General features: G+C 36.8%; 1 protein-coding gene across 3 annotated transcripts in view; it reads right to left on the bottom strand.

Moving 5' to 3' along the window:
• The window catches only part of cacna2d1a (calcium channel, voltage-dependent, alpha 2/delta subunit 1a), a 92,636-nt gene extending 71,434 nt beyond the window's left edge, over nt 1-21,202 (bottom strand). For all 3 annotated transcript variants that reach the window (XM_032589340.1, XM_032589341.1, XM_032589342.1), the window contains exons 1-3: nt 20,824-21,202; nt 6,331-6,412; nt 4,242-4,358 (exon numbers count right to left, since the gene is read on the bottom strand). In XM_032589340.1, coding sequence (XP_032445231.1) covers nt 4,242-4,358; nt 6,331-6,412; nt 20,824-20,903 — 279 coding nt within the window. In that variant the 5' untranslated portion in view covers nt 20,904-21,202. The remainder of the gene's footprint in view (nt 1-4,241; nt 4,359-6,330; nt 6,413-20,823) is intronic.
• Nucleotides 21,203-22,670: the final 1,468 nt, after the last annotated feature.

Genomic DNA, 22,670 nt, shown 5'->3' with positions numbered 1-22,670 from the left:
CTAAGCAACCAGGGTGTCATGGTTACCTACTGCATCCACGGTCCATGCACTCTGCAGACCAAAATCTCCCAGAGACCAGAGACATTTTATTCATCAACAATCCCAGTGTAGCACAGGCCATCTTTCTTCTCTGCAGTTATAAGTCAAACTAAACCCACTCTCAATCTTGGTGGCAGCAGCCCACTCTCAATTAAGCAAATTTGGTTTTCCTCTTGATGGAGAATCACGCCAGGAGGGATTCAAACCTATGCAAGATGAGGCTGAAAAACAGTTTGTTTTTCTGTTTCCATAAAGGGATACCAATTGTGGTTCAGTCTCTGGTGGGCAGCCAAAGCCTTTTAAATCTGCTGCCAAACTACTAATGCAATCCAAGGCCTGAAATAACTGGGCAATCGATATTCAAATTTCACAGTCTGCTCTGTGGTGCAAAGCCATCTTTAGTTGTCTGACTTTTTCTTTGGCACAGTTGAAAAGAAGCAGTCTTTTGCTTATACTTTCCAAAAAAAAAAAAGAATTGGATTTTTGTCATTTTTAGCCTCGTTTTTTTTTCTTCTCCAATCACAAGGTTCCTAGACGGTTGCATGTCAACATTTGATAACTTTTGAGACTCCGAATCAATTTTCTAGTTCTTATCACTTATTTTTAAATTTTTAAAGTAAAAAGTACAAGTTTTCCACAAATTGTCATACAGACATTAGGCCTTAAAATGGCAAAAATACCAGACTGTAAAGAGAAAGAAGATGACAGACTTAAACAAAAAAAGAAGAGTAGATGAGACAAATTGGATGGCTAGATGAACCAAAGGTCAACTGGATAATTCAATGCATAGATAGACACACTGAGATTCAGTCTATTTCAAAAGGTGGTAAGAGGTGGTCAAAGTTCCTAATGATCATTTAATAGATGCATGTAATCTGCAACAAGTGCTACTTTCCTCCTAAGGAGCAAGAAGCTACAGGTGCAAACAAAGTACAAGTTGTTGCTTTCAGACACAGAAACACTTCATGTGCCATGTGTGTTATTCCTCTTTTTTTTCCTTTTGTCCAACCATCACTTAGAAAATAAAATAAAATCAGCTTATATATTCCATCTGAATACCTTAAGGAGACTATAAAAGAAAAATCCTAAGTGTGGGTGGCTGACCATAGGTCAGTGTCATTTCTAGAAAATAAACATGTATTGGGACGTCTCTAAACCAGAAATATAGCAACTGTAACCCTTAAAAAAAAAAAAAAACATAACTTGCCAACATTTTTAGAGATTTCTACCAGAGTCACTGTGGAAGAAAAAATAACCTATTCCACCGGGAGACATTACCGGCTCCATCAAAGGCTGTTGGTTAAGAAGAACTATTCAATAATTGATGAGCAGAGAGCCAGAGGAGCTGGAGGTGAACTGAATATCAGAAGGAGTCTATTTTTTGACGAGCCAGGTTAAAAAAAGAAGGCTGAGTAATTGTAATAAAAAAAAAAGGTGTCTGTTGGTCGGGACTGTGTGATACTGGTCCATTCACTATTAATCGCACCTATGCTGTGCTGTGAAAGATTTATGTAATGGCACACCATTGAAAAGAAAGAGGGTCTAGGTCACACAGAAACTAAGATATCCACCAAATACAACTATTCCTTCCCAACCATGTGTATTTATATATATATATATATATATATATATATATATAACATTTAATTGTATGCATAGTATTTGTTTAAGGGTTATTAAATAACAAGGGGAGATTTTAAACAAATGGGACTGAATGATGTGTCCTTACTTGCAAGATACATTTACATAGCGTTACATAGAATTTGCATATGAATTACTTCATTGTCAGTTTTAGTGCCACAATTAAAAATGAAACTTAGAAGAATTTGTACCACCAAAATATAAACTCTATCTCGTGGAAGCATTCTACTTCAAAGTGTTTCAAATGTAAAGCAGTTTGAAATGGAGAAAGAGAAAAAGACAACATTGACATCCATCTTCACACACCCCGAAGAAGAAATAAGAAAGGACAGAAGTGGAAGGAGGAAAAACAAGGGAGGGGAAACAAACACAGGAAAATTGGAATTAAGTGTGACAGAAAGTCAGGCTGAAGTTATGGGAGAAACAACGCAAAGTCACAGGCAATACAGCCAACAGCACAGGATTGAGGGAAAGTTTAAAGGAAAAGACATGCAGTGTGCAAGAATTTATCACGTCACATAAAGCATGTGACGTGAAATAAGACTATTTTTAATAAGAATAAGATTAAGGAAGTTTAAGAAATGAGACAGATGGCCAAACATGTTGTATGGGTTGTAACAGTCTTGGCACAAATGTAAGGATTCAGGGACTGCAATCAAGTCCAAAAGACAAAGGTGAAATAATCTGATTCATCAAAAGCAGTGAAAAATCTTAATCTGATGCCCTTTGCAGCATTTTAATCTGGCTAAAAACTGACAGTTCCTAGGAGCGTTGTGCTTCATATAAGCTCGGCAGATGTGCAGTTTCACCAGGCACACCAGGTAATTCACCAACTAATTGCTTCTGCTGCTAGTCTCATGGAACTGTGCGTCTTAAAGATCTACTTGATGGGATCTCTATCTCTATAACAAACAAAATTGTTAATCCAATTTTGTTTTGAATTGTATACCAAGAGGCCAACATCCCAATGACAAATAGTTTGCAGTGAACCTCTTATCTTTAGTATACTGCCTGAAGAGACAGAGGGCACACAGGGCACAAATTTACACTCATCTTGCTTAGATATCGATAGATTTCCTTTCAGAGAGAAAGCTGTATTACACTCATGTTGAGCCACAATCCCTTCTTCTTAAAACAAAAAAGAAGATACTTGGCTCAAAAAGGAGAGAAATCCACATTATAACAGACAAATAAATGGCAGTGCTTGTTATTTTTCATTTGATGCTAATCAACAATTAAATTAATGAACTGTCCATCAGAAAGCACCTACTTCATTATTTCACACTTTTCTTAATAGCTAAAATGCACAGCTGATGAGTCAAATAAAATGCAATGAGCAAATCTCTAGTTTAACATCCCAGTTTTACCACCCGGGATCACAGAACGATTGTGTTTCCCTCTCTAGGTGCAACACAACACCAGCAACTAATTGTCCCTCATCCCTAGGCAGTTACTGGGATGCTTGGCGGGACTGATGTTGCAATCGATGGGACTGTGACCATGGCAACAGGCTGTCAGACTTTAATTGGATATTTCTGGCACTCTGAGCTGGATTGATCGAGACTGGGAACGTCCCAAGACTCTAATTTAGTCGGCCTGATCTGGTTAACCTCATGAGCAGTGAAAGGTTGTGCAGATCAATTTAGCCTCCTGCCATTTCTAAGTGCACATACACAGAACCAAAAGTCACAATGATGATGCCGTCATGCTGATACCTTGTAGTATCTGGCAAGTCAGCTCAGTGCATTAACTCTTTAAAAATTACTTCCTCAACTTATTGGGGGCAGTAGATCAAATGGTAGCAGCCTCCAAGATTTGATTACAGGTATATTTTGTGTAGCAGAGTTTGAATAAATTGATGAAACATTTGTTCAATTTGGGAAAGATCGTCAATGAATCTGCCTATGAGTTAATTTTAGTGGTAGCATTAATTAGATGAATCATATTCGTAATGGCATATTTAAGTTTAACCTTCAGGTAAACAGTTTAACACATACCCTTCACTTATTTAAAAAAAGAAGAAAAACGTAATTAGATGGATTAACGTGTTTTGTGGAATTTATACGAGCACAAAACCTGATGCAACTTCACAAATCATCTGCTGAGGAAACATAAAAAACTTTAAATAATTATTCCTGTTGGAAAAAGTTTTTTCTTGCGTTGTGTTCAGTGAAATATAGTACAAAACTGCCTTGATAGGCATAAGGAAAGATGCAACAATAATAAACATTTGCTGGAATTAGAAACAAGCCCTCTGTGATAACAACAAGACAAAGCAGCACAAACTGTTACATTATGCAAAGATTTTTAAGTGGCAACTTATAGTAATCTATCTGCACAATATCTGATTATGTTGGATCAGCAAATGGCTTGAAGCAGTGGAAGAGTTCCAGTGCCTGTTCTCATTGGTAATGAACAGAAAACAAATTTTGTCTGCTTAGAGAGATACTTGATAGCACACACAGTTGAAAGCACACGTCCAACAACAACAACAACAGATCCAAAGACTTGAGAGCTTGGCTCTCTCAATGTTATAGATTTTGCAAAAAAGGAAATCTTACCTTTAGGGCTTCGGAGCGATTAGCTAGCAGTTTATCTATGTTTCCTGCAGCCGTTGCCACCAGCTTTCTTGCGTCGTTGGATTCCACGCTGAAGTGGGTTTTGTGTTTATGATATATCTAAGACAATCACAAGAGAAAAATGCCTGGGTGAGAGATAACTTTGTATTAAGACATATAAAAACAGAGATAAAACAACCCAGTTTCTTCCAGCGAGAGTAAAATCAGGTTCTTGGTAGTAGTTTTGATGTTTTGAGTCATGTATTTTTCCTAAGCTTCACTTAATTCAAAAGCACAATTCTGATTAAGCTGACTTTTCCCTTTGATTAATGTCAATCGCCAAAGCCCAATGAATACTACCTTAATGCTGATAAAATTGTACAGTCAAGCTAAAGCAAACTGTTTACTAGAATGTAGAACATGACCCTGCAAAAAGAATAAGGCATAAAAATGCCAAACATCCAATTATTTAGCAGCCGGAAGGCATTCTACTGCATTCAAAAGCACAGAAATGAGGCATATGCGAGCATTCGTCTTCATGCTCCTTGCATGCAGTTAATTTAGTCATTCCACGAACATAATCATGTTCACTGCTGATCTTTGTGACGCTTCAAAGTTGACTGATTTTATCCTCCGAGGCATCTATCTTTGTGGATTAAAAAATAGTTGTCTGAATTCTGTCATGTAGGAGTTTAGATGCAATTTTAGCCAACACTTGAAAGCTTTTGTTCTTGATCTTATCTGTGTGTATATTGTGCAAGCTGAAGGAAATGATGTCGCCCCAGATATAATGAAGAGCTACTATAAAAAGTCTGTTGATGCTTTTCCAACAGATCAGGTCAAGCAAAGAGGGTTAATTAGAGGATAAAACCCAAGTAACAAACCACACACAATAATTAACTTCAGCTGAAGAAATCTTATTTCTTGCAATCTATGCTGACATCACTTAGTTCTTTGCAAAAGTTTTCATACCCCTTTCATTTTTTTCCTCACATTGCTGTACACCTAGAATGTGAAGATTGTAATCCTCTTTGGAAAACAGCTCAAACTCAGTCGGGTAAGGCAGAGTACCTTAAGTTTTCAAAGATTTGCTACTGATGCTTTCTGAGATTTAGATTTTGGACATTAACATGTTTTTATCTAAAAAAAAAAAAGAAAAGAAAAAAAAGGCATGCCCCAAGTCCAGTCCTCAGCAGCTACACTCTAAAAACTTTTAGATGTGTTCCTTCTCCAACACTTGGATCAAACAAATGGCTAGTTATGAGGCTCTGGATAGACCTCTGAAGAGGGAATTCAGTCAATTGATGCAGGTGTGTTAGAGGAGGAATGGATCTAAAAGTTGCATGATAGCACCTGTAGAGAACTGGACTTGGGAATCCCTGATTTAAATCACTCCATTGCAGCTTCTGCATGTATGTTTAGGGTCAACACACTGCTGAATGGTGACTCTCCGTCTCAAGTCTTTAGCAGTGCCAACGGGTTTTCTTTCAGATTTGTCCTGTATTTATCGTCAGCTGTCTTCCAATCAACTCCGACCAGCTTACACATGCCTGCTAAAACACGCATGATGCTGCCACCACCAGTAGAGATAGTGTATACAAGATCATTTTTTAATTTTCTGCCTCAAAGTGTTTTTGATATAGGAAACAAAGTTTAATTGTTATTCTTTTTTAACGTCTTTCTTTTGGGCAAATCTGTGGACTCCATGTCCAACAGATGTCCTGTCAAATTCTCCTACCCAAGCTGTGGATCACTACAAGTCTTCTGACTCTCAAACTTTTCAGACATTCATTTGCAACGTTATTATAAAGTACGTATCATTTTGCTTCCACGTCACAAATGATTCACTGCTTTGTGTTGGGCCGTCAGATAAAATCAAAATTAAATACATTTGAGTTTTGGGTTGTAACAAAACAAAGTGAAAAAGTTTAAGGATACCTTGCAATAAAACATACAGTAAATTTAGCAAATAACCAAAGTTGGGTTAGAACCTGAGTCACAGATGTGATGGTGCTCATCATTCACCATGCAATCAATTTAATGCCTCTATTTGCTATAGAATAACAAAGTCAAAGAAAATAAAGCCTCTTACCTTTATTAGGTCCTCCAGCCCACTGGCTTTGTCTGTTAATGTGATCAAGTCTTTTTGAATCTGGAACACCCAGTCTTTTATGCTGCAAGGAGAACAGAACAAAATAATTGTTTGTCTCATTCAGCTAGAAAACCACCTACATTACCACATCATATTATCAAGTAAACCAACTCGCTAAAATATCCATACAGCCTCCGGGAAGGGAAGCGTGAAATATTAATGTCTAGTCAAGTGTGAACTGTAAGTTGCTCTAGTTCCCATGTGTATTAAAGCAAGGGCTTTCATGGTTTTGAAAACTGTCATGGCCTCTGGGTTAACATGCTGGCTAATGTATTTTGCCCATGATAAAAAAAAAAACACACAAAAAAAACATGAAATAGGTTTTTTTTTGGAGGGCTGGATGTGGGGGGTTGTATAACTTCACAATCTAGAGAATGATCAGAACATACGAGTCAAGTGTAATCCATCTCTACCCTTGCTATATTTCATAACAACTCAACCAGCAGCATTATGTGACCTTGGTGTGAAGCCAGCTTCAATTAACATGTCTAAACAGTGAAGAGAACATCTAAACAGCTGTAGATCATATTTCTCCACTGTAGCTTAACAGATGACTTTCCGCATAGCAGCTCCTTATAGAGTAATCGACATCCAGATCAGTTTTGGTTATGCATGTTTGTGTACAAGTGTGTACAGGATCAGCACTTTCAAAACAATGATGAGTCTCTCCACTTGTTTGGAGTAGTGCTCAACTGACCACAGCACCCTTTTCCATGTCTGTGCCTGGGCCCTTGGCAAATTGAAAACAGGTCTTCTTATGGCTTCCAACAATAGCTTTCTTCTGGAAGCCAAGTTTGTTGTAGCTACAACTACAGGAATATATTAAAAATATATATTATGAGGAAGTTTAATATTTTTTTTAACTCTCTTTAGAAAATTAAATTATGCCAGATTCATTACATAGATCATTTTTTCAAGTCTTTGTTTCTTGGGATTTTGATGATTAAGGCTTGCAGATTTTCTGGTGATTAGGATCTCATGAAAAAAACTGGCAAACATTCCTCTGCAGAAACAGTCTTGACAGGTTATCAGATGCTAATACAATGCATCCATCAATCTCCTGTTTTGTGGCTAATCTTTGCGAGTCTTCCAGTTTAAAATTTAATATCTCCAAATTGTTTTCTTCCCCAGCATTTTAAATCATTTTTTGTCAATGAAACTGTGTAACATTTTTTAGATCTGACCACTGTTCATGTTATCAGACCAAAGAGATAAAAGTACAGTGCAATATGATCAGCGGAAATATGTGGCATAGCAGCCACACATTATATTTAGCCTGCCAAGAGACAGCTGCAAGTGGCACAGGGCAAATATAGAATGAACCTAATGTCAGCAAATTCCCCTTTTCAAACTTCTGCACCCAACGTTTCACTGAGTGGGGCACATAGCCAGAGGTTTACACAAAAAAGTATAAGCAACTTAGCATATTTCCAATCAAATAAGATCTCTAGGTCTATATTTTGGAGTTTATTTTAGCATGAATGCTACTTCATAGTTTAGAGAGCTGTAACCCAGATGCCCTGGTGGATGACAGAGCATCTGGTGTTTAAAGGGAACGGTGTCTTAAGGGAAAGGCATTGTAATGTGTTGGTTATGGTTACAAATGATTTACCATGTTTGTTATTCACTTGACTTAATTAAAAATTCTTTTAAAATCCTTACATTCAAGTTTACGTTTTTGCTCATACCTACTTCTTTAGGCCGATTAACTCACCTGCATTAAAAATTTCAGCTCAATGACCAGCTTCCATAGACATTTCCATGACAACAATGGAAGCCCTACAACAATGGAAGCTGCAGCCCTACTGGAAAGTGAACCTCCGCTTTCACTTGGAGTGAAGTGGAGGTTCACTTCCACTTCATATTTATTATTTAGTCATAAATATGACTAAATAAGTCACATTTATTTCTAAATATGATTATTTGGAAATAAGTCATATTTCTAAATCCATTTAGTTTCATCCATCTTTCCATAATTTTGTTCTAGTTTCCCTGTGCCAGTTGAACAAAAGTATTTCTACTGCATGGTGCTGCCATCACTACGTTGCCCTGTGTCCATCATGATGCTAACTGCTAATGTTCTCCAACAACCTCCGAGGCTTTCACTGATCAGCAGGACTTACAGCGTACACACCGATGGACTATTCAGGTGACTTCTGAAGGCAAGTGATTGCACTGGATTCTATACAGAAATATTCAGTAGAGTGGTGAAAAATAAACACATAGCACCTTTTCAGATTATAATTTGTAAAACATACTCAAAACCATGCATCTTTAGGCCTTATATACTGTATGTATATATATATATATATATATATACATATATATATATATATATTGTATATATAAGACAAAAAGTGAAAAGATTCAAGGAGTGCAAATACTTCTTAAAGACAGACATATCTGTGGAACGTTCAGCTATTTGGAAAGTTATGTGAAGTACTACAAAGCACTCCAAACAAGCTCTCTTCTAAGAATTCTTCCTATGAGTTCTCTACAAATTTGTTAGAGTTGTTAGTTGTGTTATAAGGAATACAGAAAAATTGAAAGTAAAGTCTTGGTCTGAAGACTTCTTAAAGTTAGGTAGTTTTCAAAGAAAGACCAAAAATACATTTCAAGAAAGAAGCAAGCAATAACAAATATTTAGAGAAGTTAGTATGTAAAGTTTTGCCTATTCTAAGCCCCGTTGGGCTTTCTACTTTAATTTTTTGGAAAATAAGAGCCGGGTAAGGGATGAGTAAGGACGAGCAACAGAAGAAAACAACTGTAATGGCGGCTGAGTAATGCAGAGTGATTTGTCTGCAGCGGCTATAGACCTCAGGGCTGGAAATGAGAGAAACCATGTGAAAATCAGCCAAGTGTTAGCCCCGCTGGCACTGTACGCCTCTGTTCTCTCACACTTGTCTCACTGAGTCATTAATATCACCCACTTATAAAGCAGGCATTTTTTTTCTATGACGGACAGTTTGAGCCCCTTTTTCTGCTCAACTTCTTTTGTCCGTTTTGCCAAATGTTATTTAATATTTTGATTTTTACTCACTCTACTGGAGTTTATTCCAGGAACTTCTAAAACATATCTTCCCTTGTAAATAGTTCAACCACTGAAAAGATTAGACAATATTGCACAATCATACCTTCTTAAATTGGACTAAATTTAACAGCCAACTAACCAATTGGCTAACTGGGAAAATCCCTGGTAGTCCCGTGTGCCTGTCTGCCCCCTGATGGTGACCAAGCTGACCTGTCAAAAAGCCAAATCTACATCAGCGTTTCCCCTCCCATTATCCAAGGAAAAAGCCCTGCCAACAGGAAAACCAGTCCCCCCAAGAAAATCACGTTTCACAAAATCCCACATAAGGTGTGTGAAAACCTGGACTGATGACTGAAACCATCTCACTGCTGTGCTTGAAAAATAAGATGTTACAATTTTATCAGAGACCAAGAGGCTCATACATTTTTTGCCTGATAATGTTTAAATAGGTTTTTACCTTATAGATATAATTCTTTCAAGAATTTTGGTTGATTTCCTGCTTCTTTTCGTGAAATTATCATAAAAATTGGAGGACACTTACAAATTCATCAGTGGATGAATTAAATATTTGTATTCACAGCATTTAAAAGAAAGAAAAATCACTTTCTTGCACCGTACATTTCCATGGGGTGAATAACAAATCCAACAACTCCTCTTTAGACAGTTGTTTACTTTACTTTCCAAATTGAGTGTTAAATTCTGAGAAAAAACAAGACTCACTCAGTGTTTTAAAAAAAAAAAAAAGTGTTCACAGTGACTTCACTCAGCATAGTAACCTATGACAACCACTTTGTTTTTGGAATCCCAAATGGCTGTAACTAAAGAAGAAAATGTATAAGTGTGGCTATGCATAAAACATTACAGGACATAATCCATTTGAGACAAAAAATCTATTTATGGGGTATTTTAATAGCAAAAGCAGAAATCTATTAAGCTCAGAGCTCCATAAAAAATAATCTCATAATGATCATTGATGCAATTGTCTATTGTAGATACTACCGGAAACCTTTCAGGGTTATTTACGCAACCTTGTGATCCAAAATATAGAAAAAGTAATATCTAGTATCAAATTGTACAAAAGACACTGCAAAGATTCGGGATTTTCTGTGTGGTTGCAGTTAAATGGGTCACAATTTGCCTAAAGTATTAGACCAGTGGGTTAAGCATTTGTTTGCTTAACTGCAGCTTTTCATATTAATTATTTTCTTTAAAGTTGATGGCTGTTATATTTTATTCATATCAATGTTTTTTTTCCCCACATTGTGCCCACTGCTGCTGCCATCTTTCATTGGCACCAAGTGTTCATTTTTAATTGCTTTAAACCAACTTTCTCTAAATAAGCATTTATTAACATAAATGTCATGTTTAATTGCAAAGCCAAACTGCACAGCATTTTTGTGGGCTCACATTACTTGGAGGCCACATGCAAGTAATACCGCATCTCAGAAGTAAAGGTTTTGGAACAAAAAGAAATCCAAGGCTTTAGTTTCATCAAGTTTAAATTTAACTAATTAAAAACAAATGTTAAGCAAAACTCTTAAGAAACAGAATACTCACTGTTATCACCATTACATGACTTCTTGTGGTGTGTTAAAATGAGTCGAACCACTGTTGGGCTAAGATCTGATTCTGCAATAAGACATACACACACACCCACACAAAACTGCAATACTGCTGCTTATTGTTCACAAAAGTTACGTTTGACAGCAGATATCATCTCAAAATGATTAGCTTTAGAGAGCCAGGGACACACTTGGCTGGAGTTTGGACAAACAGGAAGAGAGACGTGAAGGCTCAAATTCAATATCAAATGCCATTATGTTCTTTCCATATTCTCAACATGTACCATAATGTGTCAATGAGTTAAATGCCATGAAATTAAATGACACGCTGGCCAAGAAAACATAATAAAACAAACAATTCAGTCTCATAGATGAGAACTCCTTCTCACTAATCAAACTCTCTAAAATAAAAATGTTGTCTCTTACTACAAGTTTAACACTTTTACCCCCACACACAATAGCTGATAAAGATGTACATAAAATAGAAAAATAATCCTTTCAGTTCACTATAATGACTGTTACACCAGCTGTTCTATGTATGCAAGTCCACACTTGTCTGAGTCTATCAGTAACTAGAGTGTTAAGCGTTTTAAGGAATAGTAAGGGGTTGTCTATGGGCCAGAGGTAACCATGGCAGGTGGTGGAGCCAATATGAAATATATAAATATGCATAGAAGGTCAAAAATACACAACCCAAACTATACAGACATGGAGAAGCAGGAGAGAGCAGTATTCATTTTTTAAGACTAAATGTGGTTCTAAAAATAAAACTGTACAATTTTGAGGTCGACTTGTCTATATACTGGGCTGGCTTTGCTGCTAGAAGGGATTATGAACTGCCACAAGTTAATGGTAATGTTCTTGAGTTGTTTTAGGAACAACATCTCCTTAGAACTGCTTTTGAATAGAGATGCAAAAAGTAATTGGGTAGGAATTTGATGACTTTTGGCTGTCTCAGCTAATAAAATGAAAACACAACTGCATTATACCAGTTGAAAATGGCTACTTTTGACACACACCATCATCATATCAAATTACAAAGTTACAGGAATACAAAATTAAACAACCTTAGCTATTCCACCTATTCCAGCTTCTTAATATTTGACTCTGAATCTAATCTACATTAGTTCTTCTAGTGAAGATGAAGTCATCACAAAATAATCCCCTGAAGTAAAACCCCTCAAGACATGCTTCACAGCTCTGGGTTTAAAATATTATAATCATTGTTATTTGGGGTCAAGTATATTCTTGGACAAAATAGGCTGAAATGATCTCAATCAGTGACACACAAGGAGAAGGAAATGTTTGAGGATGTGGGCAGGAATGTAATTGAACTACTAGGGTATAGCAAATAAGAGCTATGCAGCAGATAAGCGATGCAGCAGATAAGTTGTGGGCTTGACAGGGTTCTGAAAAGGACAAACATCCACTTTGTTTCCTTATTTCAGTCCTTTTTAGATAGTCTAAAAAGGACTGAAAGTTGTATGTATTTTATAGGTGTTTGCACCTAAACCTGATAGGCCAGAAAAGAGCAGCATTATTTAGAGAAGCAACTGAAAATGCCCACAGAGTCAGCAACACAAAGATGCCTGGGAAAACTTTTAAACAGTTTAGGGAGCAACAAACTGGAACACCAAATCCTCCCTGGCTTTGGCCTTGTACAAGGAAGAGACAACAACCTTAAGATTGAAGTCTTTGGTTAAAAGCTGACACAAATAGTCAGGAGCCTGGCCTTTTCGAGCTGTGTGGGTGAGAACAGAATCTTCAAAACAAATTCTAAAATCCCCCAAGAGCCAATGTAGAGCCTACAACACAGGGGTGACACAAGAGTATTTACTAAAAATCTGTCTGCTGAATTCTGAATAGCTTACAGACATGAAATTGATAATATGTCCAGACTGGTAAAAAAAAAAAAAAGAGGATACCAGTTCTCATATTTTGGAAATATTTCTTAAATGTAAGAAACAGGCACAAGATATTGATCTAGTCAAAGCCTAATGAGTTAAATGCTACTCGTAGATTTTTTCTTACATTGGATTTAGTTACCGGATAGAAAGAACCAACTGCCTGCTTTTCCAGAGATGCTTTGCTATCCATCAATTGTAGATAGAGCATCTGTGGAAGAACACAGGTCTGGTTCTTTTGCAGTTGTGATGTACACACCAATATTGCGATGGCAATTTTGATTTAGTAAATTGTGGATCTCTTTCCTTATTTATGCTTTATGAGGGGTTGTTTTCATTTCATATAATATTCTGCTTGTGTTATGAAACGCCTGCCTTCTGCTGGTAAATCTGTTTGAAAGTTTTCTTTGTTTCAATTCTGCAACATGATTACATGATTGCATTAATCATGAGTCCAAGACATTGACACATTCTTGTTCCTCCTTCTTCTGGGCACATTTATAACCACAGATCCCAAGCCTGAAACCAGGTCCTGTTGCTAAAAAAAAAAAAATTAAATAACATGTTGGTGTATGTTGGACAGAAGGTTTTCCTCATCATCTTCAGAATATCTGACCTTGCTTCCAGTTACAATCAAACTTGTGCACATTTTCTACAACACTAAAAGGTCCTTAATGTGTTGACAATTGACAACTTATTCAGATTATTTTTGTTCAATCCATCATACATTACCTGTTTCCTACAAGGTTCAAACAACACTACTGATATTTCCCCATTTTCCGAGGTCAATAAAGACATGATTGCAGGCTTTGTAAGTGTCTCCTTGTCCCATTATTTTCTATGGCAAACTCTGATGTCTCTGCCTCTAATGTTCATTTTCCTCTTAGCAAACCAGCCAGAACATTTTATTGCAACTCCCCATCCTTAAGCGGAAAAGCAGTGTTTAAGTGAAGCCTTGACAACAGTAATCTCAGCGCTTGATAAAGCACTTACATTGGCTGTACAACAGCTGTAAATGAGCTGAGTTGAAATTTTATGAGACCACTGCACAATGATGAGGCGGGTTTGTAGGCAACCAAGAGCATGTGTGGTTCACAGCAAGGGCAAACACACACTTAAGGTAGCTTAAGGGAGGAAATATTTACCTATTTTTGCTATTTTCTTGTGTTGATACACAACTTTTAAGTATAACTACATATTTCAGTGCTTCATGAGTTTTCCTATTTCTGAGGCTCATTATGAAAGGAAACACTCAAGTTCTAATTCATCACCATTTATACGAAACTGAAATAAACAAACAAAAAAAACCTACGTATGTTATACTCTTCCATGCAGAAAATTGAGTTCTGTGATTCACAACCAAATAGCATGCATCAACTTTGCTCTTGACTCACACCCTTTGTAGTGGAGCAGAAAAGGCTTACAATGCCTACATACAGTGCATCCGGAAACTATTCAATGTTTCACTTTTCCCACTTTTTTATATTGCAGCCTTATTCCAAAAATTGTATTAAAATTGATTTATTTCCTCAAATTTCTACACACAAATACCCCATTATAACAATGTGGAATTTTGATTTAGTGTTCAGCAAATTTATTAAAAATTGAAAACCAAGAGATCACATTTACAAAAGTGTTCACAGCCTTTGCTTAATTATTTGCTGATCCACCTCTGTAAGTCACAATATTTCACTTTCATAAGTGAACCCAGCAGCAGGCTGGATTAGTTTTTTAATATGTGATAGTCGGAGGTACCCAAAGGATACCAAACATCATGAGGGCAATATGTTTCTCAATAAATGTAATTGTATTCTTGTTCGCTTGTAAACATTCTTTGACACAAACAATACATTTATGGGATGGGTTTGTGACTAGAAGCAAGGCCAGATTTTCTGAAGATAATGAGAAAAACCCTCTGTCCAACATACACAAACATGTTATTTTAAATAAGATGACCTGTTTTCAAGTTTTGTGTCCAGAAGAAGGAGGAATGAGAATCTGTCCATGTCTTGGAGTCATGATGACCATGATCATGTAATCATGTTGCAGAAATGACTGGAAAGCAGGAAACAACCTCTCGTAAACCATAAATAAGGACAGAAATCCACAATTTACTGAGTCAAAATTGCCACCGCAATCTCAGTGTGCATAATAATTACAAAAGACTGCTTATGTGTGATATACGGGAGGAATTATTTCAACTGGAAGATATTTAAGCTCTACATATTACTTATATACTGTAGTAGGCCAGTTGGACAGACTAACTGGCCTAAATCGCCTGCAATAAATGGTAGTTAAAAAAGCAGAGTTCATTCACCGAGAGTGGTAGGGAAGCTTAAGGTTTAAAGGATTTGCAAAGAGAAAACAATGTTAAAATACATTAAATAGGCCTAAAAAGAAATGTTTTTACCAGTTTATTAGTCACATTATGCAGATCAAAGCTTATAGAAACTGGCTCTTCTTAAATAATTAACTGCTAACTGTATCCAAATAGTTTATTTTCCATTGCCCACCCCGCAGACTGTCTCTGCCTCTTCTTCATGGCCTCTGCTCTGATGACTAAACCTCATCATCCCTGTCACCTTCACACTTCCTGAACAAACTCGCTACTCATCCATCCATACATCAAAACTACCCTTCAGCTTTACAGCAGACAGACAATCTCTGACGGATGTGTAAGTATAGACAGTTCAGGCCCATCCCCAACAACCCCCTGGCCAATATGTCCAATTAACATCAGTCTACTCGCCTACTCAGGCGGACTCCTGTCAGTGTTGCACTGAGGACCAGCTACAGAGTGTCCAGTGAGGTCGCAACACTGGCCAGAACAGTTCTTACATCTCAACGCAACTCCGTTAAGTGTCTCAAAACAAGTCAAATATTATCATAGAACCACTTTTTCCATGCTTTTTCAAGAAACAGATGTTCTGTGGTTTCTCACCAGAGGTGATTTCTGCATCTAGAAATCGTGTCATTTGGTACTATGACTACTTAACTATTTACATTTACAGACTGATTTGTTCTCTTAAACTTTCATATTAGGTTCTACTCCAGCCTTGTACATACTCCATTTGTTGCAACATTACCTACTTTTTACAACAAGAACTACAGTGAGTGAAGCCTGACTTGAGAACTCTGCAATGATCCTGTAAGAATTTGCTCACCATAAACAGTATGGGATATTTTTGGCATTACCATATTGAATATTAACACTAATAAAACATGCAACTAACATTTTTGTTCTTAGAAATGGATAATTATGCTTTTTTTTAATGTAATCTATTGCAAGAATTTGGTAACCATTAGCGAGGCTAAACTGGAGCAAAGCTGGGCAAGTTTATTCACAAAATAAAGTTGGTGATAAATTATCCCTAGAGTAAAACACTGGTACAGCTAAATTAATGTGTCACACTAAGGAACAACAAATGAAGCAGTACATGAATTTTAAAGTGCTCTTTTAGCGTAATTAACAAAACCTGCTTTCTTTCTGTTTGGGATACAAATGTCTGATAGAAATTTGAAAGAGAAGAATCTATAGAGAGAGTGTGAACAAGAGACAATTCCTGACATAATTCACCACTAGATAAAACATATAACGTCTGCTTTTTAGTTTGAGCTCAGTGTTTTTTGTTAAACTGCTATTCAGTGATGGCAAAAAGAAACAATGTTTTGAAGCCATTAACAAAAGTAGCATAACGTCAACAAAAAAAGTCACAAAGTCATCCCACTTTCATTTCTTTCCTATTTTCCTTTTCATTTCTTTGATGATCATTTTGAACTTCACTGTGCCTTCTTCACTGTATATAAATGGCTAAGTACATCATGTTGCTGCAATAAGATTCAGGGTCAAGCTCTGGTAGTTAAATGCTTCAAAAATAAATATTTAATATTTAGCCAATTTACCACATCAAGCTTTTGTAAACTCAGCAACTGGAAGGACGGGAGTGACTGACCTCAACAGGCCATTTGTCAGTTACAGATCAGATATCATGTTAATGTCTAAAAATATACAGAATATTTTCAGTCATATTTTCCAATCCAATTTCCAGACACACGCAGCCCACTCCGCTGACTCGGTGCTGCATTTAATGAAGTCAACTGCTGTATGGGTTTAGCGCTTGATTATACAGACATCTTTCTCTGTAACATAACTGTGATAAAAAGCTTACAAGTTAACTTACAAGACACTCACATTGCTAGTCTCTGCAAACATCTGCTTCCTGCAACAAAATAAGCTTCCATACAACAGCTGCTAGCTATTCCCAAGGTTGCCTGGGCAACAGTGTAATGGAAAATTCTTGGGAATTTCCATGTGGCAAAAGATTGTTAATGCAATAAAGCTGCACTGGAGTTGCTCCCTGTGATTTCTTGTTTACAGACATGCCAGTCTCTTCAGAAACGTGGGACGGGAAACTTAATCTGGATTCTATGTATAGGTAGAGTTTACAAAATTTACAAGAATTTGAGCATTCACATCTCTGCAAAGCCTTCTGCCACATTGCACTCCACAGTCAATTTTGCTTTACCCTAATATTTGAGCAAGACCTTCAGCTTCTTTCTTTCCTTATAAGAGTTGGGCCTTTCTAAATTTAGAAAGAATGGGGCAAAAGGAAGTGAAGAAAGACAGAATAAGAATCAAATTCTAAAAGATAATGTATAAGCAAACAAGCTGCAATACAAAAGCTTACAAATCACAGTTAAAAGAACCCAAGACCAGAGTTTTTCATCTGTTACTCGTTACAGTTAATATAATCCACCCCAAACGTCACTCTGCTACCACTGCCATTTTCAAAGATGGCACAGAAAAAGAAGGTAGGTTATTTCTTACAACTTTCTTTTCTTGGGTATTTTACTAGATGAGACCTTGTCTCTTGGAAGATGCAGAAATATTCAACAGCCCAAGATGTTATTTAATCAAGAAGACTTGCCTGAGGCATTTTGAGTAGAATCAAAGCAAATATGTATAAATAGCACAAAAAAACTACCAATGTGTTGGACCGTGTGACTGTAGCCAGCATAATTTTCTAGAGACGCAGGCACATTTTCTGGTTCAAATCTTCTTGCACAGTGGTTACATAAAGCAAATACAAAGTATTGATAAGTTTTCTTTGTTGCAAGTCAATTGTAAAATGTTGACTCAATCACTCTGTGATTGCTACATCGCAGATTAAAGTCACAATTGTATGCATAATTGAGAGTTTCTGTTTGTTGTGTGATTTTATAATGGGTTTAACAATGGGACTACAAACAACAGTATTAACACCAACTGTCTGGGTGGGATCCAGAGGAAATTACTACAGGTTAACATTTGTGACACTCAGGCAAAAGTAGGTTTAATACAAACGTAAGACAAGTGCTAACTCCAAGGAGACAAAAAAGATAAAGACAGATAAGTGAGCCAGGTAAAAAGAGGATGGACAGGAAGAGGAAACATTAACCCATGAGAAAGATAGTAAGAAAAGGTCAAAAAGAGAATTATAATAATAATTAAAATAATATAATAATAATAATTGAATCCCTCCATCCTTGTCCTTAGTATTCTATGTTCTTAGTGATTTCTACCTTGAGCAATCAAGACAAAGGTTGTGAATCTAAACGTGACAATCCAGAGGAAAACCCAACGCACCCCGCTCTGAAAAAAGACAAACTGCAGCACAACTAAACTATAAATATGGTCTCGTATAACAATGCCTTTGTTTATACTTTGAGTCCTGTCTCCTGAGCTGACCTTTCCCCATTTTAAGCAATCACTTGCATCTGGTTGTGCAGCTCCCTGTGTGAACATCATGTACACAGCCCACAGATCAATCCACTTAGTGCCCATAAAATATAGGGAGTGGGTAGGCGACTCAAAGTGTGACATCATCGCTCCCAGCCATTAGGCTAAGTCCCATCATCACTCATGGCTCGCCACCTCTCTGAGACCAGACTTGGGCTGCATTCAAGACCAATCCTGTTTTGCCCAGGCTCCCTTGAACCATCAGGATTGTTGTCAACCTGTTGATTAACGGTGAAGTGCTGCATGAAGAGTAAATAAAGCTTTTATTCAGGAACTACTTTCCTCTTGCCATGTGCAAGACCTGACAAGGGTCTACTTTCCAACATTTGGTTAGGATTATGTCACTTAAAGAGGTATAAAAACAATAAAGCAAGGTCAAAATTGAAAGAGTTTAACAGCTGCACATTGACTCAATTTATAATTAGACAATTCTACAACAAAGTTTAGGATTTCTAAAATTAGATTCCATCAAAAAGTTATGAGGAATTAATATATATCTAGTAATAGTTGATGTTTTTGACTGAATTTCTAACAATAAATCTTGACGAATTGGTCCCAGTGACTAAAGCTAATGGCTGGTCATTTTAGGGTCAAGATCAAAGCAGACTTCTACACTCTTAACTTGAATGATATTGAATTAACTTTTTGTCTAAAGTTATACTATGCACTAAAGAATTATATATGTAGCAGCCAAAAATGATTTAGATTGGAAATAAAAGCAGAAGGATTGTGGGTCACCGATGATCTTCTTCCAACATGCAGTCAAGATGGAACTTGTGAAGCAATTCAAGTCAACAATAGAAGAAAAACCAAGTACAACAATTCTCAAAACCTCCATGTATCCAGCAATACTATTGTTTTTTTAACTCTATTTACCTTAGCAGTTACTGTGCCCAAAACCTCTTAACTTTATCTTTTCTCTTTACTTTTCACATAAGAAGGACATTAATGATGAACCGATTCCTAGCTTCTTTTATCATGGATATAATCATTGACTTCTTTAAATAACTACCCAATGTAACTTAATTTTTAAAAGTTTCATAATAGCCTTCAAAAACAAAACAAAGAAAAACATGAACCATTTAAGCCTGGCCTGATTTGGTACTGCCTAGACTAGTCATTTAATCTTCAGTATTAAAAAATATATAAATAAATAAAAAATAAAAGGCAGCTAGGTAGGGTCAACTAATCTGGTTTTATACTAAAGGATGCCATTCTAAAAAATAAAAATAAAAATAGAAGCAGCTAATACACCTGGAGAAGACAACTCTTTGTACCTTTAATTAGAATAAAACCAAATCAGATGTTTGTAGCGGCTGAAGCTAACAGCTAGTCTGAGAGAGGCAGGGACCAAAGCAAACTAAAAATTTTAATCCCAAAAAATCTCATGCTGTTTAAGCAAACATTTTGATTTTTATAATAGTTTTCTATCAGATTACTCTGACTTGAAAAGCTTAACACGTTCTATTCTTAACCCATGTTTCAGAGCTGTAGTTTCTAAACTATTCATATTCTGGATACCAAAATGACAGCTAATGAAACTTGTGACATCAACTAACAAATGGCATGATTTGGCAATTTGTAATTAAAAGTATAATTAGTTGTTTTCATTATATATATATATATATATATATAGCTTATAAAACATTTGGTTGATTCTTTTTAACATCGTCAAGACCCCCCATTTATTTATTTATTTGAGACCACCAGATATCATTAGGAAACAATACCACAAGAAAGCTACATATTCCCAATAAATGATGCTAAAAGTAGTTTAACTCTGTATTTGACTTCATATAACTTAAATTTAAAGCAAAAGTCTCTTTAAAGGTGCAACTGGAAAACTTTAGACATTGAACATTATTCATCTTTCCAGGATGATAGGTATGACAGCCAGTAAGACACATGTCACACCGCTGCAAGCTTATAGTAAGGACAACTAAAACATGTTTCATGAAGTTAAATTTGACTTCATATCGGGCCACATGCGTTTTTAACAACTTTCACTTCCTTAACTCAGACTAGTGGAAAAAAAGTGTTACGGTTTCACACAAGCAAGCGCTCTGACAAAAATAAAGCCGTCATTTCCCACGCGCGCTTTACAGTTACTACCGGAGAGTTTGGAAAGCCAACAGGCTGCTTTGAGGCTGTACTCACATCTGGGATGTTGGGAATTGTCCGGGCGAAACAGACGAAAGAGTCGTCAGAAGAACCAACATGCAAAGAGAGTAATCCATGGCTTTTGTCTTTGTTCAACCCAAGATGAGGGAGAAAGATGCGCAAAAAAAAAAAACGATCACCAATCCAAAGCAGCGTCCTCCTCATCCAAACGCCTCACACCGCCATCGGTGCGCGTTTGGAAACAAATCTAATCTGGTCGCTATCTGACTCCCCCTCCTCTTTCTCCTCATCCTCCTCCCACCAGTGGAGTTGAGGGATTTGCTTTTTTAGGTTCAGACGTGAGATAGTCTACTGTTAAGTGTCCAACACTTGTTGTGATAGGCTGTTAGAGAGCGGTTCAACAGCTTGTGTCAAAGAATAAAAAGAGAAAAAAGGGGAGGGCGCAACAGATCGGTGCCCAGTCGCACACTGCAAGAAATATTCCAGTCTGGGATGTCAGACACGGCGAAAGTGCATGTATGCTGTTTATCACCAGTTTAGTGGAAAATTAACTTGCATGCATATGCTTATTGTAACAGTTTGCCTGCGTCTGTGTGTGATGAATTTGGAGCCAACATAAAGAAAAAATAATACAACTACGGGTGACTATTGGGTCTCAGTATTTCCGGGGGTTGCCAGATGGGGACCACATGGCAGAATTGATTGGTGTCTGCGTCTTTTGGAAACATAGAAATGTATTTATTATTTTGCTTCAACTTCTAAACACTGAAAGGAAAATGAAACTAATCTAAATCTCGCACAGCTAAGTCCAAAATTATTCACACCACTAGCATGTAAAAAAATATCATTGGGGTAAAATGTGTTTCGAACAAGGTCTTAATATTGCAGGCCAACTTTTTCCATGTTTCCATCGGCATTTGACAATTTATCTTATGAGCTCTTAGCCTTGTTTCTTTGCATCCTTGATAGCAAGACTACATTGGAAGCTGGGCATTGCAGGCAAGGGCAACTTTGCTGGTCACATGACTTACTAGCTGCACTTTCTGGCCTGGACCTCGACCTATAAAGCAGTCCATTTGTCATTCAGTCGAGCGTCTCAAGAAAGTCTCAGAATTCTCACCCAATAATGGTTCACCGTTTTACTATGCGTGTCACTACAAGCCTTCATTTAATTTTTCATAGTGCAAGGCCTTTGTTTATGCTGAAATGTGATAAACTCCACTTGCTTCAAGGGTTGTGGCAAACTTAATATGAAGTGACATTTCCCTTTCCTGGGAAATACACTGAGGTGAATACTAAAATGCTGTTTCTCTACAAACACTTGTTATAAGCCAATTTCCTCTATTATTCCATGAACCGCACAGTTATTTTCTGTGTAAATATCACTTGTTTATCTATACTTTTATGTGTATGTAAGTAAATGTGTTGGCGGTGCATTTTAATGAGAGTCACAACAGGCAAACAGAGCAAAATGCTCCTCGCCCGCTGTTATTTGAATCACCTAAATAGATTTACTGTGCAAATAGCTGCTCAGGCTGCCCCTCTCAGGTTTCACTGTAACTGACAAAAGCTGATCCTTAGGGATCTCTTGCTAGGCAGGAAGGGGAGGGGATTAAGGGAGGAGGAATGCATTTAAAGAGCAACAGCAGAGGGAAAGGAAGTTAAAAATACTTAAGTGTGCAAAAAAAAAGTTCACTTACATCTGTCAAGAAATAATCTCTGTATACTCAAGCATTAACCAATAAGTAATAAGTCATAATTGTTTACATTTTTCAGAAGAAATTGAATGAAAAAAAGCAACACGTCAGGATTTTATTGAACATGTATACACTTCTCACAGAAACACTCAATCAGGATAAAAACCCAGGTCTTTGTTGCTGTGA

This window comes from Xiphophorus hellerii, chromosome 17 (genome assembly GCF_003331165.1).
Source record: "Xiphophorus hellerii strain 12219 chromosome 17, Xiphophorus_hellerii-4.1, whole genome shotgun sequence".
NCBI classification, from domain to species: domain Eukaryota; kingdom Metazoa; phylum Chordata; class Actinopteri; order Cyprinodontiformes; family Poeciliidae; genus Xiphophorus; species Xiphophorus hellerii.
Note: the sequence above shows the minus strand (reverse complement) of the source record. Positions and strands in the feature narration are given on the sequence as shown.